At 47.9% G+C, this 17488-nt stretch overlaps 1 protein-coding gene across 3 annotated transcripts in view; it reads right to left on the bottom strand.

The window, feature by feature from the left end:
- Positions 1-17488, bottom strand: part of ASTN1 (astrotactin 1) — a 239211-nt gene that overhangs the window by 82933 nt on the left and 138790 nt on the right. For all 3 annotated transcript variants that reach the window (XM_042851231.2, XM_005304215.5, XM_005304216.5), the window contains exon 8: positions 7618-7702. In XM_042851231.2, coding sequence (XP_042707165.1) covers positions 7618-7702 — 85 coding nt within the window. The remainder of the gene's footprint in view (positions 1-7617; positions 7703-17488) is intronic.

The following is a 17488-nucleotide window of genomic DNA, read 5'->3' as shown; positions in this document are numbered from 1 at the left end:
CAGAAAGGATGTGGACAAATTGGAGAGAGTCCAGCGGAGGGAAACGAAAATGATCAGGGGGCTAGGGCAGAGGACTTACGAGGAGAGACTGAGGGAACTGGGCTTGTTTAGTCTGCAGAAAAGAAGAGTGAGGGGGGTTCCAAAGAGGATGGAGTTAGGCTGTTCTCAGTGGTGGCAGATGACAGAACAAGGAGTGATGGTCTCAAGTTGCAGTGGGGGAGGTCTAGGTTGGATATTAGGAAACTCTATTTCACTAGGAGGGTGCTGAAGCACTGGAATGGGTTACCTAGGGAGGTGGTGGAATCTCCATCCTTAGAGGTTTTAAGTCCTGGCTTGACAAAGCCCTGTCTGAGATGATTTAGTTGGTGTTGGTCCTGCTTTGAGCAGGGGATTGGATTAGATGACCTCCTGAGATCTCTTCCAACCCTAATGTTCTATGATTCTATGATTCTAAGACAGAGGCGGGCAAACTTTTTGGCCTGAGGGCCACATCAGGTTTCCAAAATTGTATGGAGGGCCAGCTAGGGGAGGCTGTGCCTCCCCACACAGCCAACGCCCCCTATCCGGCCCTCCCTGCTTCTCGCCCCCTGACGGCCCCCCGGGACTCCTGCCCCATCCAACCCCCCTGTTCCCTGTCCCCTGACAGCCCCCCCAGGACTCCTGCCCCATCCACCCCCCCACCGCTCCCTGTCCCCTGGCCGCCCCCAGACCCTTTGCCCCTAACTGCCCCCTGCCGCCCCATCCAACCCCTCCTCTCATTCCTGACTGCTCCCCCCCGGGACTTCTGCTCTTCTCTGTACTTTCTCCAATTTGTCCACATCTTTCCTGAAATATGGACACAGTACTCCAGTTGAAGAAAAATCAGTGCAACGTAGAGTGGAAGAATTACTTCTTGCTTACAACATTCTGCTACTACATCCCAGAATGATGTTCCCTTTTTCTGCAACAGTGTTACACTGTTGACTCATATTTAATTTGTGATACACTATGACCCTAGATTCCTTTCCGCAGTACTCCTTCCTAGGCAGTCATTTCCCATTTTTGTATGTGTGCAACTGATTGTTCCTTACTCAGTGGAGTATTTTTGCATTTGTCCTTATTGAATTTCATCCTGCTTTGTCCAGATCATTTTTAATTTTAATCCTATCCTCCAAAATACTTGCAACCCCTCCCAGCTTGGTATCATCCACAAACTTTATAAGTGTACTCTCTGTGCCATTATCTAAATCATTGATGAAGATATTGAACAGAACCACACGCAGAAGTGACCCCACTCAATATGCCTTTCCAGCATGACTGTGAACACCTGATAACTACTCTCTGGGAATGGTTTTCCAACAAGTTATGCACCCATCTCGTAGTAGCTCCATCTAGGTTGTATTTCCCTAGTTTGTTTATGAGAAGGTCATGCAAGACAGTATCAAAACCCTTATTCAGGTTAAGATATACCGTATCTATCACTTCCCCCTATCCAATAGGCTTGTTACCCTGTCAAAGAAAGCTATTAGGTTGGTTTGACACAATTTGTTCTTGACAAATCCATGTTGACTGTTACTTATCACCCTATTCTCTTTTAGGTGTTTGCAAATTGACTGCTTAATTATTTGCTCCATTATTTTTCTGGGTACTGAAGTTAAGCTGACTGGTTTGTAACTCCCTGGATTGTCCTTATTCCCCTTGTTATAGATTGGCACTTATATTTGCCCTTTTCCAGTCTTCTGAAATCTCTCTAGTCTTCCATGACTTTTCTAAGACCATCACTGATGGCTCAGATAAGAACGGCCATATGGAGTCAGACGAAAGGTCCACCTAGCCCGGTATCCTGTCTTCTGACAGTGGCCAATGCCAGGTGCCCCAGAGGGAATGAACAGAACAGGTAATCATCAAATGATCCATCCCCTGTTGTCCATTCCCAGCTTCTGCCCATCCTGGCTAGTAGCCATTGATGAGATATCTCCTCAGTCAGCTCCTTGAGTATTCTAGGATGTATTTCATCAGGCTCTGGTGACTTAATCTATCTCTATGCAGAATCCATCAAGCATTCTGGGCCCCACACAAAGCCATGCAATTATCTCCCCATGCTGGGGCATTTCAGAATAGCTTGAAAATGGGAAGGCATCGGCTTCTGAAGGTTTGTGCCTGTATTTATGCAAATATATGGAAATGCATGCAAATCGGCAATCCTTTAAAGCCAAAAGGATTTGGGAAGTATGGCGGAGGGAGAGATTCTCAGGCAGCAATGGCAGAAAGGTAATACAAACAGACATGACCCTGGAGATAGCTGCATGGCATCACGAGCAAACGAAAAAAGCCAGTGTGACTACTGCATGGGGAGGAGATGGCTAATAGTGGGGCACAGTGAAGGCAAGTGCAACTCCCTCTTTTCTATTAAAACAGGAGGAAGAGCTCATCCTGCTGCTGAGGAGGGAGTGTTGATCCCACAGGGCTACTACTCTTGTCTGACAGGTGGAGAATCTGGAGTGGGAGGCGCAGGTCCTTGCTCAGTGGCTTAACCAGGACCAGCACTGCACAGGGAGAAAAAAATGACCCAGCTGGGAGTCCCCTATTCCAGTGTTTTTCAAAGTTTGGGTCACGACCCAGTACTGGGTCACGGCATGTAAGGCACTGGGTCACCTTGCTCAGCACCCAGGGACGCTAACGGCTCAGGTCAGCACTGCCGACCGGGACGTTAAATGTCCCATCGGGGGTGCTGCCCAGCTAAGGCAGGCTAGTGCCTACCTGTTCCGACACTGCGCTGCGCCCCGGAAGCGGCCAGCAGCAGGTCCAGCTTCTACGCAGGGGGGGCTACGGGGCTCTGCGAGCTGCCCTGCCTCAAGCACTGGCTCCACAGGAGCTGAGGGAGAAGTGCCTGTGGGCGAGAGCCATGCGGAGCCGCTTGCGCGTCTCTGCCTAGGAGCCGGACCTGCTGCAGGCCGCTTCCGGGCGCCGTGCTGTCCGCGGTGCCAGGACAGGCGGGGAAGCCTGCCTCTGCATCCGGCTGCACCACTGACCAGGAGCCACCGGATGCAAGTCCACGCCCCAACCCCGTGCCCCAATCCGCTGCCCCAGCCCTGAGCCCCCCCAAACCCAGAACCCCTTTCTGCACCCCAAACCCCTCATCCCTGGCCCCAGCACAGAGCCTGCACCCCCAGCCCAGAGCCCTGACCCCCTAGTGCACCCCAACCCCTGCCCCAGCACAAAGCCCCCTCCCACACCCTGAACCCCATTCCCGGCCCTACCCCGCAGCCCTCACCGCTGCACCCCAACCCTCTGCCCCAGCCCTGATTCCCTCCGACACTCCATATCCCTGCTCCATTGGGTCACAGTCATCAACTATTTTCTTCAACTGACTCCCCAGAAAAAAAGTTTGAAAACCACTGCCCTATTCTTCTCCTTTAAGGGAAAATCCATTTCCCAGCTGGCCGCCCAAGGCTAGGGGAAGGACACACATGCACACGCATTTAGCCAGTTAGACCTGCTTGGGGACCTGAACTCCTTTTGGATAGATTTCTTCACTTGTCCCCTTTGCTCGGCCCTGTCATTACAAGGCCACACAATGGCAATACCTCTGACAACAGCTCACACATTTTTGTGGTGGGCCTTACATGATGGTGGCTCTCTTTAGTAACAGATTCCAAGGCCAGAAGGAACCATCTGATCTGATCTTGAGTATAGCGCAAGCCAGACAACTTCCCAAATAATGCCTAGAGCAGATCTTTAAAAACAAAACAAAACAAAAAAAAACCACACACATTCAATCTGAATTTAACAATTGTCAGTGATGGAGAATCCACCCTGACCCTCAATAAATTGTTCCAATGGTTAATTACTCTGACTGTTAAAAATGTACACCTTATTTCCAGTCTGAATTTGTCTAGCTTCAACTTCTAGCCACTGGATCATGTTAGACTTTTCTCTGAACCCACTCTAATGTATCAATGTCCTTCTTGAATTGTGGATACCAGAACTGGACACAGTGTTCCAGCAGCACTTGCACCAGTGCCAATACAGAGGTAACATAATCTCTGTGATCCTACTCTAGATTCAACTGTTTATGCATCCAAGGATGGCATTAGCCCTTTTGACCCCAGCTTTGCACTGGGAGCTCATGTTCAGCTGATTATCCACCGACAGGTTTTGAGAGTCACTGCTTCCCAGGGTAGAGTCCCCTATGGGTTCCTAGGGTTCCTGGTGAGTATGGCCTACATTCTTTGTTCCCAGATGTATACATTTGCATTTAGCCAATTTAAAATGCATATTGTTTAAAGGCCTAACATTTTGTTTGGACAGAAAGAAAAGAACCGAGACTTACAGGGCCAGAGCTTCAGCTGTTTGACTGTGATGGAGCTACATTACTGATCCACACCAACTGAGGATCTGGATCTTAGACTCCAAAACTGGGGAGGGCGAGGGAGTTCCATTGAACATTTAGACACAAATGAACATGTTTGGAAAATTCTGACTTTAATTGAAACCCGATTTTTTGTTTGGCTGAAACCCAAAACACTTTCGCCGTTTAGCCGCTAAGTACTAAGACCTGCAGCAACCGGTCTGTCTCATTCTTTTCCCCACAACACAGTGATCAGGTATCTAATTCGACAAATTTTCAGCACACTTAAGCAGCCCTCAAAATACACTGGAAATTCTGCTGTCCAGCACTGCTCTGAGATGCCCACATCAGCAACTCTGAAAATCGGGCTCCCACCGTTCCGATGTAATGCAATGTAGGCAATCAGCCCCATCTCGCTTTCAGCGTTGCCACTTCACTTTCTTCATGCAGCTCTGCACTGCAAGTTATTTTCCCTCAAATTCATTAGCTTGCATTTTCCCGGACTGCATCTCATTATGTTATTTCTTAGCTGTGATACGAATCTCTCTGGGTCCCTCTATATTCATTATCTCTTCCCCCTGGTGTTCAAAAAACATCTCTTGGTTTCGTAGCATCTGCCAATAGAATAAATGTGCTTTTTCATCCCCTTTTCCAGAGCGCTGAACTAAGGAGGGGAGGATGGTCTCATAGCCATGGCAGTGAAGAGGGATGCTGAAGAGCTGCCTCCCTTGGTAACCGTGGACTACTCCACGACACCGTAACAAACCCATGGTCTCCTAGGACTGCACGGATATCCCAATGCCGCTCAGCATGGCTCTCTAGAACTTTGCGGCAGCAGGGACAGAACTCGGAACCTCCAGCTGCACAGGGACCGGCCATTTGAGCTCAAAGGAGAATCTCCACAGTCTGTACCCCTTCTATCTTCTCCCTAGGCTGCAGCCATCCACTAGAGGGCAATGGAGTCACACTCATTAACTGTTAGCACCACCAGTAGAATCAACCACTATTAATTAATTGACAGGGCAAATCCCGAAGGGAGGAGATGGGGGTGTTCAGCAGCTCTCTGGGTTTGGCTAAAGCTAGCAGCGCAGAGCCTTCACCCGCTGCTCTGTTCTGATCCCATTTAGCAGAGAACAGTGGTTCCCATACTCATGAGCAAGATTACAATAATGCTCACCGGCCTGCCAGGGTGATAGGAGGTTACAGTATAAAGCACACTGCTGTCCTTGGATCAAATTTGTTGTTGATTATTACTGTTAATTGAAAATGTTAATTAAGTCGAGACAGAACCACCACCCTTGCAACAAGCCACTGGACCCCACTCCAAAATTCTGTGCATTGCCATTCCCCTGACCCTCTCTTTGAGGTGCGTTCAGTTCCCATGACAGTACTCAAGGGTCCCACAGTTTCACAGCCAAAGAATCCACCCATTGCCACAGAAATATTGTCAGCGTTCATTTAATAAAACATGTTTCTAGCACTTGTGTTTGCCAGCGTAACATTCCAAATGTGAGCGGAGTGCAGAGCGATAGAATGTGGCTGGCAGATAATGGGGTTTAGAAGGTGTTGACCAATTCTATTAATTTCACTGGGCTGTCTGATCTGAAACCTAACAATGATCGTTTCAGTGTCAATATTGTTCACTGCTGATCGTTTGTGCAAAAATACCCAGCTAACCTGCTTCTCTCCCAACCCCCAACGGCCTCCCACCCCTTCCCTGGATGCCAGCTGTGCCCTAGCCAGCTGACAACTTCCACAGTGCAGCTATACGCCAGCAGCACAAAGCTCTGTTGCATGCTGAAAATTAACAGGTGCCATGAAACACATTGGTCCAGATCATAAGCTGGTCTAAACAGGCACCTGCCAAGGATTCAGCCCAGTGAATGTAAAACAAAAATGAACAGCAGGAGTTCTGTACAGACTGGGTTATTAGTTTTCATATTTAATTAAATATAAACCTCTCACTTTTTTTTTTATTTACCTTATTGCAATATTTCTATTCTGTTGCACTCCAGAACCCCAAGGCCTTTGCAACAGAGCTTAGATCCAGCTTGCTGCAGACTACACAGACCTTGACATTACGTTTCTCCAAGCCAATTCCCATTCATCCTTCCAGGAAGATGTCATGCGACAGACACATAGCAAATGCTTTGCTGAACCCCAGATACTCTACAAGACAACTGTTGTGTTCCCACTGTCCGCTAATTGTCTGACTTGCTCAGAAAAACCCACCTTGTTTGTCTGGCAGGTTTTGTCCTTTATAAAGTCCATCCTGCCTATTTCTCATGGTTGTTACCCTGTAAATGCACCTTCCAAGAGTCTGGACCAAAGAAAGTAACCATGGAACATGCTGACCAACTAAGTCTCTTTATCCACCTCTAGTGGCCGGATCCTATTGAGCAGTGTATGAGTCTACTACTGCACCCAAGCCTGCTGGTCCTTTACCTCAAGCAGTAAAGACTCTTGCTTTAAGATCCAGGGGCACGTGGCTCAATCCCACTGTAGCGGGGTGGTTCCCCGCTCCTGCCCCGAAGGGCTTAAAACAGCCAGGGAGCACGGCTGGGGCAAAGGAAAAGCTACAAGGCTAATTGGGGAAGCAGCCACAGCTGGGCCACACCCCAATCAGGCCACAGCTGGCCTGTATAAGAAGGCTGGGAGCCAGGAGCCCAAACAGTCCCTTTCTGCCTTCAGAGGGAGAAGAGCCTGACTGCAGTGAGCTAGAGACAGAGTACCTGAGTGGAGCAGGGCTGGGGAAAGGCTGAAGAGCTGGGGAGCTCCAGCCTGGAAAGCCCCAGGCTGCGGCCTAGTATTAGGCCAAGGAGTACTGGGGGTTGCAGAGGGCAGGTCAGGGGCAGGCCAAGGCAGCAGGTCCAAACCCACCCTTGCCAGTGATAAGTAGGCTGATACTGTAGTCTGCCCCAGGATGTGGGGCTAGATGATGACTGGCAGTGGCCTTATTCTGAGGTGAGGTAGGGATAGTGGGTGGGGGTTCCCCAGGGAGGGGAGACCCTAGTACTGAGGGGTGTACTGCCAGGGGGCAGCACCCCAGATACAAAGGCACTGGGGTCTGGGAGGGACATGGGGGCCAGAGGACAGGCAGACCACTGGCCTGCAGAGGGTGCTCCAGGAAGCTGAAAGAGCTAATTCCCAGAAGTCACCAGCAGGAGGTGCTGCAGGGGTGAGTCTGCTCCTCTACACCCACCGATCACCCATCCATGGGGTTGCCCCAACAGGGAACGTTCATAAAGTCAGTACAATGTCTTGCTATTTGTGGTCATCAAACTTACCCCTGGTTTGTGCCCCACTCATTCCGGATGCAGAGATGCTTGTGCACCGGGTCCTTCATGTAACCCTCATAGCAAAGGCACTCACCTAGGAATGGAGGTGAATAATAGAGAGAATGAATTGTACTGGCCACTGCTGGAGACAGGCTACTAGACTAGATGGACCAAGGTCTGATCCTGTGCTCTGAATGAACCCTGCTAGGGTGACCAGACAGCAAGTGGAAAAATCAGAACGGGGGTGGGGGGTAATAGGAGCCTATATAAGAAAACGACCCAAAAATCAGGACTGTCCCTATAAAATCGGGACATCTGGCCACCCTAAACCCTGCTAATGGGAGTCTGTGGGCTCCATGGGGGCTCACAACAGGCAGGGTTATTACATCAGGAAATCCCACCTCCAGGTGCCAGAGGCTGAAGTGCACAGATTGTGTAACTGCATTAACTCCATCCCTCCCGGAGATCTACAGGTGGTGCCATGGCAGTGGCAGAGGTGAGCCCTCACACCAAATACTGTCTCCTCTTCTCCTCCCTCCAGACCTTGCTACAACTGTCAGCGGCAGCCTCTGACCCCTGGTCTAAAGGCTCGGAGCTGGTGGTTGTACAAAACCAGCAAATGCTCAGAATAGAGTTCAGAACACAGCCAGTGACAGGGGCCACCACACCACCCCTTCCCTGTCCTCGATGGCCTCTTTGGGGCATTCCCCAGGGCCATAATTAGGGAGTAGCCCTTGCACTTCCTTGAGTATGGTGAGTATAATTCTCACCATTTATTACATGGACTGTGAAAGGGGGGGAAAGCTCCTTTCTTCACACACACACACACTCCTGCACTGTGAAGCCACGTAAGAGTAGGCCAAATCTGGCTCTTGGTTAGTTAATATTTATAAAGTGCTTTATGTCCCAGTCCAGCACAGCTCTTAAACACATGCTTAACTTTAAGGGCTTCACTGGGAATATTTAAGTGCTGAAAGCTAAGGACGTGTATAAATGCTTTGCTAGAGCAGTTTCTTAAAGAAGAAACTGTTAAACATCATTATTATGTGTTATAAACTCAGTGCACTGTCATGCAACAATGTAAATATGGTGAATTTCAGCACTCAAGCATCAGGAAAATTCAAAATTAACATTCCCAGAGCACAATTATCTTGGTCAAATTACAACAACATATGTACCACTGTGGTTTGGATTACTGTTTAGGCTAGTGCATTTATACCTTACAAAATATATTTTATGCGGCCATGTTACAGTAGCTGTGGGAATATTTGACCAATACTTTCAAATTTAGGCATCTAAAGTTAGACACCTAAACCCGTATTTAGACACCCAAATAAGCAGGCTGACTTAGAAAGGTGTTGAGCATCTGCAGCAACCATTGGCTTCCAGGGGATCTGGGGCTGCTCAGTTTCTCTGAAAAACAAGCTACTATTTAGAGCTCAGATTTTTAAAGGTATTTAGGTGAAATCAGTGGATGTGAGGCATCTAAATACTTCTGAGAAGTTGGGTGTAGTTGCCTAAATATGGATTAATGAGCCTATCTTTAGGAAGCCAACTTACAGTCATTAATATTTGAATTTCCTGACTCAGACACATTTAAATACTCAACTTTAATGCTACTATTTTGTTCCCTGCAAAATGGCCTTGCTTTTATTTTAAATAAAAATGAAGCATATGAATGGTATCACAGTAAAGCAAAGCGCAGACGACCTGAAATTCCACATTGCTCATGCGCTTTCCAGTATTTCTTGCCTCTGATCAGACCAGAAGCACTACAAGGACAGGCTCTATCACATGCTATTTTAGCACTTCCACCTCCTAGATGAAATTCACCCCCATGCAGAAGTCCAGTGTGATGCCCACCATCATGGTTGTACCTGGGGTTTGAACCAGGAACCTCCAGAGCTAAAGCATGAACTAAAAAAAGCCCTGTAGTTAGAAGCTCCTACAGCAAACAGTGGGTTACACCAACAAAAGAACTATGCACTAGACCACTTAAGCTCTGAGGGGTGGATGAGCTTCATGCTGGCTGACTAAGGGGAATTTCATCCCCTTTACATGACAGAACCCAGCATAGCAGAGGCCTCACCAAAAAGATTTCTCTCAGTTTGGGGCAAAGATTTTGCCTGGCTACTCTAGCCCAATCCATTTGCAGCTTGCTACTCTAAAAAAGCCAGCTTCCGTGCTAACAGATACCCTGTGTGCAGCATCACTGGAATAGGTGGGACTGCATAGAGGGCAGGGCAGCATAGGGTCCAAAGACTATAGTCCGACGGGACAGCCTCCTGCTCTTAAAGGGCCACACGCCTTTAAAACACAGATGAAAGAACCCTGAATTTTTAAGACCCGACCCCAAGGGGCTGCATCTGCTGTGACAGATGGTTGTGAACACATGGAATGCTGATTCTGGAGCAAGCACAGACTCCCAGCAGGGGAGCGAGTGGTTATTACAGAAGACGACACAGACTGTGCACAGGTACACGCTGGCCAGAGGGAAGATACTGATCCAGCTTCTGCAATGACTTAAGCCCGTGCAGCCCTGCCGGTGTGGTGCTGGGTGGGCAGCAGTGCCGAATGTGCCCTATGGCACAGAGAGAAAGGATCATGTGGCTGAGACACTGTACTGCAACTCAGGAGACTGGCTCTGCCGCAGACTCTCCGTGCGACCTTGGAACTATAAAATGGGGAGATCAGGCTTCTTTTCTTGGATCTATTTAAACAGTAAGCCTAGTGGTGTCAGGACTGGCTACCATTATGTGTTTGTACAGCTCCTGGCACAACGGGGCCCTGATCTCGGTTAGGACCTCTTGTCCCACGATAAGACAAAATCGTCCTAGAAGGAAGGTGAATTCTGCCCACAGATACTCCTAACTGCAGCAGCTCAAGTGGACAGGAGAGCAGTACGTGGGTCGTTGTTTGGAATGGGTTAATAAGCAGGCTGTGGGTAGCATAGGTGATCAGATATCAACACTGCAGGTGGCAGGACTGATACTGGAAAATGGAGACCTTCGTCTCTACACCACTCCTGGTCAGCAGGCACCAGAAATCTGCGCTAGCTGATGACTCTCCAGCTGCCTACATGAAAAAAGCTGGTGGTTACAATCCAGTTCCTGGCCAATGCTCAACCAGTTCTACTTGGGCCCCTCTCAGAGAGGCTGAGGCATGGAGACTGCACTGCCATTCACCCTGGCTGGGAGTAAGTCACAGTGCTGGGGAGCTAATGCTGCCACTGCCCATCTGTTCCATGGCTAAATCTGCAGGGGAAACAGTTTGGCAGCTCGCCCCAGCACTACATCGACTCAAAGCTGAAGGAAGAGATGTGGCTGGATGGAGTGATCCTGGAACACACCCAGGGCAGGTAGCTCAACATGTCCCCGAGTCTTCTCTCGGAGATTTTACAGCAGTACTCGTACCGGTCACGCATGCGCAGAGCCTGCCCCCCCCCCCCCCCGCTCTGAGTGTACCTTAATAGTACGCATGCGCGACTGGTCTCCTCAGTTCCTTCTCTCCAACGGAGGCTACCCCAACTCTGAAGTAGAGGGGAGGAGGGTGAGTAGCGGAGCACCCACAGGGACACTCATCTCGAACGTCAGTTACTGCACAGGGTGAGTAACCTCATCTTCTTCTTCCAGAGGTGTCCCTGTGGGTGTTCCACTCCAGGTGACTGAAAAGCAGTGTACCTCAAGGAGGTAGGGACTTCGGATTTGGTAAGATACAGCTCTGCCTAATCGTGTGTCAGAGAGAGGGCCTTGAGTGAGGGCATAATGCTTAACAAATGCGTGTTCAGAAGACCAAGTGGCTGCTTTGCAGATGTCAGCCAGAGGAACTTTGTGTAGGTAAGCCACGGAGGTAGTCACAGATCTAGTGGAGTGAGTTCCGATGCCGGCAGGAGGCGTAACTTTCTTTATCTGGTAGCACAGTCAGATACACTCAGAAATCCAGTTTGAAAGTCTCTGGGTAGAGATAGGTGTCCCTTTGGAGCGCTCCGCAAGGGAGACAAAGAGTCTGGAAGAGTTCCTAAAGGGCTTGGTTCTATCCAGCTAGAAGGACAAAGCCCTGCGTACATCTAATGTATGCATTGTGGATTCAAAAGAGTTTGCATGTGGTTTAGGAAAGAAGGTTGGTAGGTGTATCGGCTCATTAATGTGGAATAATGAATGCACCTTTGGAAGAAGGGTAACCTTGTCCTTGAAAAATAGTGTAGAAGGTAGGTCTGCCATGAGAGCAGCTATTTCTCCTGCCTGTCTGGGTAGGTGATTGCCACTAAGACTGCTGTTTTCATAGAGAGGTGTAAGAGGGAGCAAGTAGCTAAGGGCTTGAATGGTTGTTGAGTTAAGCATGATAATACTAAGTGAGGGTCCCACAGAGGGGTAAGAGGTTTAATGTCCGGGTATAAGGATTGTAGCCCTTTAAGAAAACACTTGGTGATTGGATGAGCAAAAACAGAGGTATCGTCGATCTTGTCATGAAAAGTTGTAATAGCAGCTAAGTGGACTTTGATGGCGCTGAAAGAAAGGCCTGATTGCTTAAGGTCTAATAAGTAGTCAAGTATGAGTGGAAGAGGTACAGAAGTAGGAGGATGTTGTTTAGTTGAGCACCATTGTCTGAATTGCTTCCACTGTCGGAGATAAGTGATTCGAGTAGATGATGTTCTGCTATGTAGGAGCACTCTTTGAACCTGCTCAGAGCATGCTAGTTTGTTTTGGGAGAACCATGTAGGAGCCAAGCTTTGAGATAAAGCATGGACAGGTTGGGATGAAGAAATCGGCCGTGTTGCTGCGATAGGAGGTTCGGAGTGAGGGGCAATGAAATTAGTGGGCGAAGTGACATTCTGGTGAGGAATGGAAACCATGGTTGTCTGGGCCATGACGGGGCAATCGGAATTACCGTGGCACGATCTGTTCGTATCTTTGTCAGAACTCTGTGGAGGACAGGTATCGGGAGAAATGCATATAGTAAGTCCCGGTCCCGTGAGATCATGAATGCATCTCCCAGGGAATGTTTGCCCAGTCCCGCTCTGGAGCAAAATTCAGGACATTTCATGTTTTTCACAGTTGCGAAAAGGTCTATGGTTGGGTATCCCCAAATGTGGAATACGTTGCAGATGACTGTGGTGTTCATCTCCCATTTGTGATCCCAGGGAAAGCATCTGCTTAATTCATCCGCTGTGGTATTCATAGCTCCAGGAAGATAGGTGGCTGATATCTGGATGTTGTTTGCAAGGCACCAATTCCAGAGCTTTATAGCCTCTGTGCAAAGCAAGTGAGAATGAGCTCCTCCCTGCCTGTTCACATAGAACAGGCAGGCGATGTTAAGTATCAGAGGGGTAGCCGTGTTAGTCTGAATCTGTAAAAAGCAACAGAGGGTCCTGTGGCACCTTTGAGACTAACAGAAGTACTGGGAGCATAAGCTTTCGTGGGTAAGAACCTCACTTCTTCAGATGCAAGTAATGGAAATCTCCAGAGGCAGGTATATATCAGTGTGGAGATAACGAGGTTAGTTCAATCAGGGAGGGTGAGGTGCTCTGCTAGCAGTTGAGGTGTGAACACCAAGGGAGGAGAAACTGCAGGCGATGTTGTCTGTCATTATCCATACATGTTGGTTTCGGATCAATGGGAGGAAGTGATGGCAGGCATTGCGTAGGGCTCGAAGTTCTAGGACGTTTATGTGTAGGGAGGTTTCGGTTGAAGACCATAACCTCTGAGCTGTGTGGTGGGATATGTGTGCACCCCACCCTGTGAGGGATGCATCAGTAGTCATTATGAGGGATGGAGCATCCTGTAGAAAGGGGACTCCAGAGCAGAGGTTGGAGGGAACTGTTCACCATAGGACAGAGTCTTTGACTCTGAAGGGTATGGATAGAGGCTTGTTTAGAGCATGTACATTCAGTCTGTAAACCGTGGCCAACTAAGCTTGGAAGCACCTCATGTATAGTTGTGCATTTTTGACCATGAAAGTGCACAAGGCCATGTGACCTAATAGTTGTAGACAGTCTCGAGCAGTGACCTGAGGACTGTTGCGAAGTTTCTTGGCCAGTAGTTTTATGGTGTTGAAACGGTCAGGAGAGATGCTATGAACGTCTAGGAATCGAGGTGAGTTCCTATGAACTCCAGGTGCTGGGTAGGAGATAATGTGGATTTGGTTTTGTTTATTTGTAGGTCGAGGGAGAGGAAGCAAGTGACGGTGAGCTGCGTGAATCGAAGCGCTTCGTCAAGCATTGCGGCTTTGAGGAGACAATCCTCAAGGTAAGGAAATATTATGACCCCTTGTCTCCTGAGGTAGGCTGTGACTATGGCTAGGAGCTTGGAAAAAACTCAGGGGGGCGGTGGATAGGCTGAAGGGCAGTACCCCGTATTGAAGATGTGTCAAACTGAGGGTAAAATGAAGGAAACGTATGTGGGCTGGATGTATAGTCACATGAAAATAGGTGTCTTGTAGGTCGAGAGCTGAAAACCAATCTCCCTGCTCCAGCGCTGGGATTATGGTGGTGAGGGTAACCATTTTGAACTTTTCCTTTTGATAAATGTGTTGAGCCTCCTGACAATCGGTCACCATCCCCCGGTTTTCTTTTCTGTTAAGAAATAATGGGAATAAAACCCTTTTCCTCTGTGTTGTTCGCAGGGCTTTGGAGCTGTGCTCTGGCTCCACTCCAGCTCCAGGCAAAAACCTGCCGCTCCACTGCTCCGGAGCTGCTCTGCGCTCCAGTTCCGGGCTCCGCTCCAAAGCCCTGGTTGCTCAGGCACGAGTTCCACTGATCCTAATAGAAGGAGTTGTTGTGTTTCTTGGAGGAGCAGTTGCTCGTGAGAGGGGTCCCTGAAGAGGGATGGGGAGGGTGGGTGGGTGGAGGCAAGGATATGAAAGGGATGGAATAGCCAATTGTGACGACCTCAATAACCCACTTGTTGGTGGTAATGTTTTGCCATTGGTGGGAGAATGGCTGTAGGCGGTGTCCAAAAATAGGGACATGGTGTAAGCGCTGAAGTGGGAACGTTGTTTTCTATACCCTTGACCAAAGCTTCAAATCTGCTTATTAGAGGGAGGGGGTTGAGATGCTACCGAAGAATTGGGGCGGCGACGCTGGTCAGTGGCGTAGCCAGGTTCTAACATCAGGGGAAATAAACACAAAAAAAGGCGCCACCCACCGCCATATCAAATTACTAGTTACATACTTTTAAATTTGTTATACATATTTATTTTGTACTTAAAATAAAAACACAAGAATGATATTGTTTTATAAGTACGTGTGTTATTTTGCATTTAAAATATAAAAATTTTACAGTATTGTATATAAAATCAAAACATAATAAAAACACGTGTTATTTACTTATTTTATATTTCAAAGATAAGATCAAAACAATATGATAATCTATGAAGCACTACAACAGCCTCTTTTGTCTAAGCTTCATTCGAGCAAAGTTATCTATTACTTTATTATAATCTACTTCAGTAGCCAATTGTCTTTCAATGGAGAGCAAAGCTAACCCAGACAATCTATCTTGTAGCAAGAAGAAAAAGATTCCAGAACTTGTGTGTGGCAAAGGGAAGGAGAATGATTCTAACCTTTTAGCTAGTGAGTCTATGGGTTTGCCTGAAAGGGGATCGTGTTGGAATCCGCCTGATGGGCCAAAGGTGATCCTGGATGTAAGACAGACCCAGAAAAAGTCTGTTGCTGCTCAGGAAAGTGTTCCTTTAGAGCAAGCCCTAAGTAAAGAGGGTAAGGGAAGAATTTCTGTGAAGGGTGAATTGTTGCTTAGAGAAGCTCCTAAGGGAAGGAATCCTCATGGTGATCTGTACAAGCCGTTTGCTGCATCTGAAGGGTATGAAAGTGATTTAATCAGGGAAGTTTCAGTTCCTAACAGCCAGAAATTTTCTGTTGTGAATGGATCCACTGACTTTCCTTTTGAAAGATCCAGTGTGGGTAGCTTTAAGAAGGTCTCAGATGGAATAAAAGCTGTTAAGAAAGTTGAGCAGCCCTATACCCAAGTGGCTGTGTGTGGCCAGCTTGTTGGGAAGACAATGGTGTTGGAACAGGAATGTCTCCATGCTAATTCTTTAAGTGAGCAGTCTGTGCTTCAGGGTCTGAGGACAGATTTGGTTACTGGGGTTTCAAAGCAGAACAGTTTTATGGACGAATGCTTGAGGATGCAGGGGAGAGCAAGCAAACTCTCACCCTCAGACTCTTTGAATTTGTGTAGTATCTCTTTAAGACAGAGTCCAGCCTTGGAAATGATAGCAGTTAAGGATATAAAAACTGGTGGACTGGCTCCTGTCTGTGGTAATGCAAATTACTTGCCTGGCTGGGAGAGGAAGGACTTGCTAATAGCTGTTAGCCCAGAGAGTCCACCCAATCAGCCAGTGAATTCTGTTAAGCAAGAGAAATCAGGGTTTGATCCTGCAGGACAAGGAGGAAAGAGAACTGAATTTTGCAAAGGGAAGCCACAGATTAACTCTAAAATGCCCAAACTACAATGGTATTGAGCCAAAGGTATGGCACGACAAACATTATTGTAAATGGACACTTGCAATGAATTTGTTGTTATTGCTAATGGTAATTTTTGTAACAAATGTGTTGCTATTACCACAAACTGTAAAAATGTACCATGTGCCTAATCTTTTGAAAAATCCCTTGAACATGTTAAAAGGAATACATAAGAACACACTTTATGTTAAAAGGCCTTGTTATACTGGTGTTTCACAGTTAATGCCTGTAAACAGTATTGGAACTTTTCACAGGGGAAAAGACATTCCAGACCTAATGTGCTGTATGAAAAGGGAAACTGATGCACGCCTCCATATTGCTTTCATGGCTAAATGCCAAGATTCCTGTACTATGAACAACATTAATATCTACATTAATTTGATGTTAACTGGGTTCCAAACATTTGCCAGAGCTTGTATGGATAAAGTAGCTGTTTTCTTTAGCTCTTGGGAAGATCAAATGAGTCATACAGGAATCCTGCTGCAAGAACAGATCTAATCCAAGCCTGAACCAAGAACTTTGCCATTACTGTATGTAACTGATTCCACTTAACCGATTCTAACTCATCTATCTCTTTTTCCTTTTATGAATAAACCTTTAGATTCTAAAGGATTGGCTACAGCGTGATTTGTGGGTAAAATCTGATTTGTATATTGACCTGGGTCTGGGTCTGGGGCTTGGGCTTGGTCCTTTGGGATCAGGAGAACCTTTTTTCTTTTACTAGGGCATTGGTTTTCATAACCATTTGTCCCCATAACGAGTGGCATTGGAGGTGATACTGGGAAATTGGAGTGTCTAAGGGAACTGCTTGTGTGACTTGTGGTTAGCCAGTGGGGTGAGACCAACGTCTTCACTGTCTGGCTGGTTTGGTTTGCCTTAAAGGTGGAAAAACCCCAGCCTTCGGCTGTAACTGCCCTGTTTTAGCAATTTGTCCTGAATTGGCATTCTCAGTTGGGTCTCGCCAGAACCGCATCATCACAACCCCCCTTAATGCAATCCCAATGCTGCCTCCCCAAGGGACCTGAGCCCCCAGAATCCCAATGAAAAGGGCTGGGGCGGGGGCTGGTTTGCTTTCTGAAAGGCAAACTCTGCATGAAAAAAGCAAGTCCTACTGACATGTCATTGAATGAAGGAGAAGCCCAGAGCACTAGCTCCGCACTTGGGCACACCTGGAGTGTCAGTGATCAGGCTTGCTAGCCTGGCCTCCAGCCCCCATGCTCAGCTCACACTGCCTCGCACTCCTCAGGCCGGGGTCACCACCCAGATGGAGGCAGGGGCAGCGCAGCATCTCGCTGTGAGGGGGCCATTGCTCGCACGCCCCCGGTGGGACAGCCCCTCCCATCTCTCCTGAGGGGGCTGCACTGCAATCTGTGGCCCCTGGAAGCAGGCAGCACACAGGAG

This window comes from Chrysemys picta, chromosome 8 (assembly GCF_011386835.1).
Source record: "Chrysemys picta bellii isolate R12L10 chromosome 8, ASM1138683v2, whole genome shotgun sequence".
In the NCBI taxonomy this organism is placed as follows: domain Eukaryota; kingdom Metazoa; phylum Chordata; order Testudines; family Emydidae; genus Chrysemys; species Chrysemys picta.
Note: the sequence above shows the minus strand (reverse complement) of the source record. Positions and strands in the feature narration are given on the sequence as shown.